At 34.9% G+C, this 8543-nt stretch overlaps 1 protein-coding gene across 2 annotated transcripts; it reads left to right on the top strand.

The window, feature by feature from the left end:
- Nucleotides 1–1525: 1525 nt before the first annotated feature.
- Nucleotides 1526–7094, top strand: LOC132614672 (uncharacterized). 2 transcript variants are annotated; one of them, XM_060329186.1, is made up of 7 exons: nt 1526–1682; nt 3062–3336; nt 3497–3552; nt 4125–4203; nt 4295–4433; nt 6219–6332; nt 6594–7094. In XM_060329186.1, exons 2-7 carry the CDS (start codon nt 3167–3169, stop codon nt 6783–6785), a joined length of 750 nt encoding a protein of 249 aa, XP_060185169.1. In that variant the 5' UTR covers nt 1526–1682; nt 3062–3166; the 3' UTR covers nt 6786–7094. The 2 variants fall into 2 exon arrangements, with proteins under 2 accessions (XP_060185169.1, XP_060185170.1); XM_060329187.1 differs by lacking the exon at nt 1526–1682 and adding an exon at nt 2338–2588.
- The last annotated feature ends 1449 nt before the right edge of the window (nt 7095–8543 follow it).

Genomic DNA, 8543 nt, shown 5'->3' with positions numbered 1-8543 from the left:
ATTTGGGATCGCCGGAAGAATATAGTGATGTAGTATCCATTATGGTTCTTGAGATGTATGTTGAAAAGATACCTCAAGAAGAAGTTCCTCAAGTCCAGCCTATTCATGTAACACTTATGGGGGCTTTAGTTCTTATGGACACATTTTGAGTGGTCAAGTGCCGCTGGAAAATCTAAGACGAGTGACTACAATTATAAAAAAAATGTGAGCTTCACCAAATGATCGAGTATGACCCTATTCAACGTGTGTATGAAGTTAGGACGGGTTATTACAACGGTAAGGGTGGAAACATGCATACCGTTTATGAGGCAACAAGAACATGCACTTGTGGTAAGTGGCAAACGTACCACATGCCGTGTTCTCATGCTGTAAAGTGCTTTGAGAGAATGACAAAAACGGTAACAAGTTATGTGGCGGGGGAATACAAGGTCCACAGTTACCTTAGAGCATATTCTGGCCAATTCCACTCACTTGGTAATGAAGTTTATTAGCCAAACGAGCCGTTTTCGATGGTTGCTAACAAGGATTACATCAGGAAATTGGGCATTAACTCACGGAGTCGTAGACCCAATCAAATGGATGTTAGTGAAAGAACTTACTCTCGCAAGTGACTTACTCTGGCAAGTGCTCTACGTGTAAGCAATATGGCCATGACAAGCGTTCGTGTGGGCAACAAGGCCGTGGTGGTACAAGCACATGTCGAAGTAATAGAGCCTCTAGAACTTGAAGATTGTATTGTTATTGTAAATTAGTATTGTATTGCTTTGAATTAGTATTGTAATTTAATGGAATGAATTATTTTTGAATTAGTATAAATCTCTCGTATTGGATGAATTATTGTTAAATAAAATATTTATATTTGTACATTCAAATATAATATTTAAACATAAAGATAACAAGTTTCCAAACAATACAAAATACACATTACATTAAAAAACATGCGGAGTACACAAAAGACATAGCAAAAACAAAAAAGAAAAATAACAACATAATATAAAAAATTAAAGGTAGATCAAAATATTTTTATTTGTACATTCGATTTGACTAAATAATAAAGCACTTAGATCAAAACCCAATAAAATATGATACTTAAACTTAAAGATGATAAGTTTCCAAACAAACAAAACTTACTTCGGGGCACTTTACAACTCCTAAAACGACGATCCAAACGTTTAGTTATACTTGATGTAATGAGCCGACATTATTGTACGCAAAAAAAGATATTAAGTTCTATATAAAATATTAATATTTCGGGATTTTGAAACATGACTAATCTTTGCCCAAAGTCTGAAAAAAAGTGATTTTGATAGCTTTAAAAAAAAAAAAGGTAGCCTCTTTCACGTACAAAATCTGTGCGTGAAACTTACTTTTGTAACATTTTTTTTTTGTGTTATTTTGGTTTCAATTTTTTTTTTTTGTGTCACTTAAGTCGCGGACTCTAAGTAGTAACCAAGATTCGGACCTTGGGCACCTTTATACCAAATTGTCCACCCGAATATCCCCAAAGTTGCTCAAAAAAAGATTCGTACATTGGCATAATACCATAGAATTATTCCAACTTTTTTTCTTTCACGTTGACACTTTTCTTCATCTTTCTGCCTCATTAATAGCCCCCGTCTCTCTCTCTATTTGCCCACAAACATCTCCTTCTTTACCGCATTGCCACTTATCCATCTCAACAGGTTCTTTCTCTTTCCCTATTTTAGCTCACTTCAATTTCAAGATTCTTTTTTTATATGGAATTTCAAGATTGACCCCTGTAATTGATAATAATGAAACTCGAGAAACAAAAAATTAATTTTTTTAAAATCATTATTTTTTTCCAATCTTAAAATAAAAATAAAAATGATTTTTAATATTTTTGATGAATTTCAAGATTCTTTATTTTGTCTTTCAAAATTGACCCCTGTAATTGATAATAATGAAACTCGAGAAAAAAAAATCAAATTTTTAAAAATCATTTTTTTCCAATGTCAAAAAAGTATAAAATAATGGTGTTTTAAATTTTGATTTTTTTTCCTTCAGTTTCATGCTTTCACTACCCCTTTATGACCCTAATGGGAAGTTCCAAAACGGAGTGATTTATTTATTTATTTTTTGTTGTAATATTTGCATTGGGTATTGCATGGGTGAACTTTATGGGATGAATTGATATAGCTTTGTATGATTCAATTTGAGGAACTGATGATCAGAAAGGACATGAGTTTAGCTAGGAATTTGAGAATTCAGTAACCATTCTGGTTATTTTGTGTGTTTGGGGTGGTGGTGGTGGGGGGGGAGGGGGGAGATTTGCATATGTCTAATTATCTGTTTTTTCATAGACAATGGTAAAAAAATACATCTCAAGTATCAAATTTTGTTTGAGTTTTCTACCTGAAGAGTTTCCTACCTAAACTATTACCAATTAGTTTGCAAAACACTACTCAGCTATCAGTTGTTTACTTTTCCTATCTAAACTATCATCAATTAGTTCGGGAAAGTTTTCGATAACTTTCAGAATTCAACTAAAGACTTGAAGTTGATGTCCTTTTATAGGAAACTTTGATCTTGGATCAATATCTGAGTTGTTATATCATCTCTGGACTTAGGTACATCATTGACATGATGAGATTCTACTGCTACATATCTAGTTGACTGTGTAATGGGTCCTATTCAAATGGAAAATGGCTAAAAAAAATTATATTTATTTAACTACTGAAGTTTAACCTGCTCCCAGGTTATTCAAAATTCAAGCTTTATGAACCTTGAAACAGTCGAGCTCCTATTTTCCCCCTCACAATATGAAGTTTTCTAAAGAAATGACAAGTCAGAGGGGGTAAATGTAAAAAACGAAGAAGACATTGCACAACTGAATAAAGGTGCTTACATTTAGGGCCTAAAATGCCAAGAACTCGATGATTTTGTAAATAACAGCTGGGTGAAGCAGTGATTGTGTAGTTTGGTGAATCCCTGGGATATACTTCTGATCCATGGAGGATTTCCTTTGCTTAAAATAATTTTAATATGTATTCTTCATCACTCGAAAACATAAAAATACTAACGATTCCTTTCCTTGTTACAGAAAATCAAAGAAGTGGTTGGATTACAACCATAACTGGTCAATATTGGCATCTGCGTGTTAACGCAGGCAATCAGTCATATTGTTGACTGATTGCCAAAATAGCAGATGGATACCCAGAGTTCACTGAAGCCTACGACAGCCTTGGACGGTGTGCATGGAGTGACAGTGGTGCCTCATTCACCATTTGCACTGGAAGAGATAAAACAACATGGGGACTTTCATCAACCGAGCCATGCTAGTTTTCCTGTCGGAAGAAGACAACACCTAATAGTGCAGTAAGTGAAAATGAGGTTATCTTGGTTGACCTCTAATCATTTGTCTGGAGGTGCTTTTCTATATTCTATAAGTAACGCAGATGATGGAATTGTCAATTCAGATCCAAGTTAGGATTAGAGTTGACAAGAATTTGACTCATCATGTTATCTTGTTCACCAGGAGAGTTTGGCAGCAAAGGCCTGGTTGCCTCAGGCCCATCCGCTGTAGTTGCCATGGTAAAGATACAAAGAACAATGGCTTAATACATCGATAGCCCCTAAAGTTAAGTAAATTTCATTCAGACACTCGAACTACGGCTTGTTCCGATTGAGCACCTGAACTCAAGATAAAATGTACCTATTAGACACTTTTGCGTCAAATTTTGGAAAACCTTTTGCGCGTGTTCTCAAGTGTCTATTAGGTAGTTAGGTTAACCACATAAAATATGTTATCTCCTTTAATTATACAAATCAACCTCAATTGGAACAGGCCTGGAGATTTGTTGAGACTAATGTGTATATTAAAAGAGGTGACATATTTGAGGTGGTTAACTTATCTACACAATGGACACTTGAAAATACGTGCAAAAGTTTTTCCAAAATTTAATCCGAAAGCGTCTAATAGGAAAATTTTATCATGTGTTTAGGTACTCAATTGGAACAAGTCGTAGTTTGAGCATCTAAATAAAATTTACTGGCACGTTTAAGGGGTTGTTGATGTATTAAGCCAAGAACAGTCGTTCTATGAACAGTTAGGACTATAATACTGCCTCCAATATGTTTCTAATCTTTTAGTTGTTTTCTTTTAGGTGATAGAACCATTGCTGAAACTATTGCTAATGTGATCACTTCTCTTCCTTTTATTGCTCTTGGACTTCAGGCTCCGAGGTGAGTTTTTATATCTTTTGCTAGAGCTTCTTTACAATGACGACGTTTCATTACTCTCATAATTTTTTAATATCATTGTTGGTTGCTGCAGGAAGAATATTCATTGCAAACTTTATGCCAATTCATTGATTGGAGTTGGAATTGTCTCCAGTTTGTACCATGCTTCGAGAGGCAAAGTAAGACGGTATATGAGATGGGCTGACTACTCAATGATAGCAACAGCCACAGTGGTAAGTCTTAAGCAGTTCATTCATTTTTGTATCTTTTATGTTGCCCAGATCTTCCAAGATATAATTTTGGTTGGAACTTTAATCACACAGGAAGTGCTTCCTGAAAATTATGTTATTCATAACTACCTCATTCATTGGAAAAGGTGTGTGACATTGACGTTGAAATAGCTTGGGGGGTGGGGGGGTGTTATGCTGTAATAGTTTTCTTGGTCTCCTTTTTGCTAAATTGTGTGAGAGGTATCTACTGCACATTTGAAAGTGATGATAATTTGTGTTAGAGTGCACAAACTCCTAGAAATACTTTTGTTTGGATGCCAATTAAGTAGAGCTATGCTGGAATGTTAGTGCGCTACCTTGAGAATTGTGTTTATGAAATTTTAGTCATCCTGAACTTTCAATCAGATAGTTACCAAAAAGATGATGTATTCTTCTACATTTTTCAGTCTCATGTACCTAAAAGGAAACATAAAGCTAAGTCTTCCCCTAAATTGTCATTCTTATTTTTCTTATATTGTATTCTTGGGGAAATACATGTTTAAATGCACGCAAGTTGGTCGGGACATCACCGTCATAAAAAAGAGTTTTGCTAGCAATGTGATATCAGAATTAATAGTTTGTTTGCTCAGAAATTTTATGGACTTAATGTTACGCAAATTTAAAAATATTCATCAAAACGAAATAACATTTCCACCTTTTGGTTTTGCTAACATTTTGAAAGGGATGCTACTATGTTCTCTTTCTATTGGTTTTAGAGGAGAAAAAAACAAGTGAATAATGTCGTCATTCATGCACCTAATAGGAATGCAATTCAAGAAATTTAACGTGCATTTAGCATAAGCTGAGATGCTGATTTTAGGTTCTTCTCATAGGATGCCTCTGCAACATCCGATTTCTAGCTAGATGTTCTATTTTCAAATTCCAATTTGCTTTAAAACCACTTATTTTACTTCGTGGTGTAACTTTATTCTAGCTTTACAAGGATAATCTGACTCAAATAATTCCAGATTTGGTTGCTCTAGAGGCATGTGATCTAATAAACCCATGAATCTGAACTATATCCTGCAATTTCGACATATGTTCTGCCACACGTATGATATGTACAACTGCGAATCATATCATGTTGGTGATAAATGATGAAATTGATCTTGTTGATGATTATTGATTTGTTTCAAAGAGCTTTTGGTTTATTCTTGTTATTCCTTGTTACTGTTCTTGTACCAGTGGAACTTGATGTTTTCTGTAATATCTTGTTAAAATGGGATGCTTAGCATATTTCTAGGGCGCTATATCACTGCATTCACTGTACTACATATATCAATATGTTATATTTCAAACCCTTGACCTATTGGTCACATGGGGACTACTTTGCTATTGCTCCAAGGCGCTCCTTCAAAGGGGGACCAAGCACTTAAAAAAAAAAAAAGTAGACAAAGGGTGACCGAGACTTATAACCTATTGGTACCGGTTAGAGTCTACCACATAGTAAGTGATGATTCAATTATCACTGTCCCACTTTGTCTTGCCTTTTATTTATCAAACATTGAGCAAAAAAGTAAGAGATATTTTCTCATCTAAGTCTTTAGTGGAAAAGTTGCTAGTATCTAGTGGAGGTAACAGGTACCTGGTGGATTAGTCAAGAATGTACAAACTGGTCTAGACACCATCCTCATCCAAAAAGTGTACAGAGGGGGAAGGGGTAGACACTGCTGGTGCTTTTCAACAAGTGGTTCTTTGAAACTATATAGCTTTTAAAGAAGCTTAACTTCACTGCTGATTTTTTTGCAGTTTCTATCAAGGGCACTTAGAAATGAGAATCCAAAATTGCTGATGGCAGCATCTGCAGTTCTCCTACCAATCCAGCCTCTGATGGTTTCTGCTGTACACACTGGAATGATGGAGGTAGATATCTTCGTCTGAAACGTGATGTTCACTACCATTTATTCTTCTCTATGTTGAAGTTCCAATATGATGTTTAGAATGACCCGAACTTCAGTACCATTTTATTCTATTCTATTCTAAATGCTTCCTTTGCATTCTGTAATCCTATACATCTTCCCTATTTATTCTATTTTTTTTTTCCTGCCAATTGCTTGTGGTGGTAGCTCTTCCCTCGTCTGCAAAGAAAATATTCAGTGGACTGCCTTCACTTTTTTTGTTTAGGTCGCGTTTGCCAAAAGAGCATTGCAAGATCCAGATCTGAGGATTAGCCACAATGTGCATAAAATGTCATCATTGCTAGGTGGTGCGCTCTTCATTGCTGATGATGTCTTTCCCGAAACGCCTTTCTTGCATGCTGGTTGGCATCTTGCTGCTGCTGTTGGGGTCAGCACTTGCAATAAGCTTCTTGAGTAGGTCACTATTATTCCAATCTAAGTCCTGTCAAATTTGTCGAAATCACTTGCCGTTGCCTATAAAGATTGTCCATTTCTTCAAACAATAAGTAAAAAAGCACATGGTGCCATTGTGGATCAGTCTTGTAATTCAATGGTCCATCCTTATTACTATTCATTGTAGTGTTTATTGGCTTAGAAAAGTAGTGTAAAATTGTATTTGATTTAGTGATGTACTATAGAACTATGGCAATTAGCGTTGCTTTTGTATTATGATGCCAATGTAAAACATTGGTTGCAGGATATGATATTTCTTCATTCTTGCTATGTACTTTTCTTCTTCTCTGTTGTGAAAGTCTATTATTCTTGCAGACTACCCCTTAACATATGGAATGAGTTTTCATGTGAATAATGTTGAATGTTGCAGTTCGACTTAGATACGTATTTGGGACTGTCTTGAATTCGTTTTTATTTTTTAGGGTTTTTTCACATCCTGTGAATTCCTAGTTTATCGCGAAATTGGCATGAGAGAGACCATTTTCTTGATATGTTTTTCATGTCTTGAATTCATTTGTTCAGTATTTGCTGTAAAAGTGCTTGTGTGGGTAGCCTCTAGGACAATATTTGTTGACAAATTTGCTTCATCACCTGAGAATGGCAGTACACCAATGGGAAAAGGACATAAATGGCCGCTAGGCTATAAATAATCCCACGCGCTGGCCCATCTATTCCCAAACCCAAAAATTAGCCAACAAACTATTCCCATCCGGTAGCCAAAATCTGTAGCAAGCCTTTAGTCGCCACAAAAGATTTAAAAGGTCGCCACTAAAGGCTGGCCGGTCCAATAGCCCAAGCGTTTTTTTTTTTTTTTTTTTTTTTAAAAAAAGTGACTTTTTGTGGCGACAAAAAGTCGCCACTAAAGGCCTGCTATAGAAAAATCTGGCTTTTCAGCGGCAATTTAAAAAGTCGCCACTAAAGGTTAAATATCCCATGTATAATATGTGTATATTTAGTAAGAAATATCCCAAAAAACTATGAGGTGATTTTTGTATATAATATGTATCATTTGTGTCTAAAAATATGTATCAGTACCTATCTGTAATGAATAAAAACTGTATAAAATATGAATCACTAAGGTATGTATCATTTTTGTATATAATATGTATTATAGAATAGAAAATTGTATCATTTTCGTATATAATATGTATCATTTTTGTATAGATAGTGTATATATAATTTCAGCATGTGTATATAAACTGCATCAGTCTTGTATAGAAAGTGTATCATACGTATAAAAAATGTATCATAGAAACCGCATCATTGTGGTATATAATATGTATCACTATTGTATATGTAAAAAAAAAAAATATCATATCATTATTGTATAATATGTGTAGAATAAATGTATAATTAATTCCAGCATATGTATATAAACTGTATCATTCTTGTATATACTACTAAATATACACATATTATACATATTTTGGGATATTTCTTACTAACATGTTTTGGGATATTTAACCTTTAGTGGCGATGTTTTTAATTACCACTAAAAAACCTGATTTTTCTGTAGCAGGCCTTTAAGTCGCCACAAAAAGTCTATTTTTTTTTAAAAGCGCTGGGCTACTGGGCCGGCCAGCGCTTGGCATTATTTTGGGCCGAGCGGACTCGGGTATTAGGCTCAAATATTGACTAAATGTGACATTACTTTGGGCCATTGAACATACAGTGTCATTTACCCTACACCAATAGCTGTAGGATGGCCCATACACCAATAACC

The sequence above is a fragment of the Lycium barbarum genome, chromosome 10, assembly GCF_019175385.1.
Source record: "Lycium barbarum isolate Lr01 chromosome 10, ASM1917538v2, whole genome shotgun sequence".
NCBI classification, from domain to species: domain Eukaryota; kingdom Viridiplantae; phylum Streptophyta; class Magnoliopsida; order Solanales; family Solanaceae; genus Lycium; species Lycium barbarum.
This window is presented reverse-complemented; position numbering and strand designations above follow the sequence as displayed.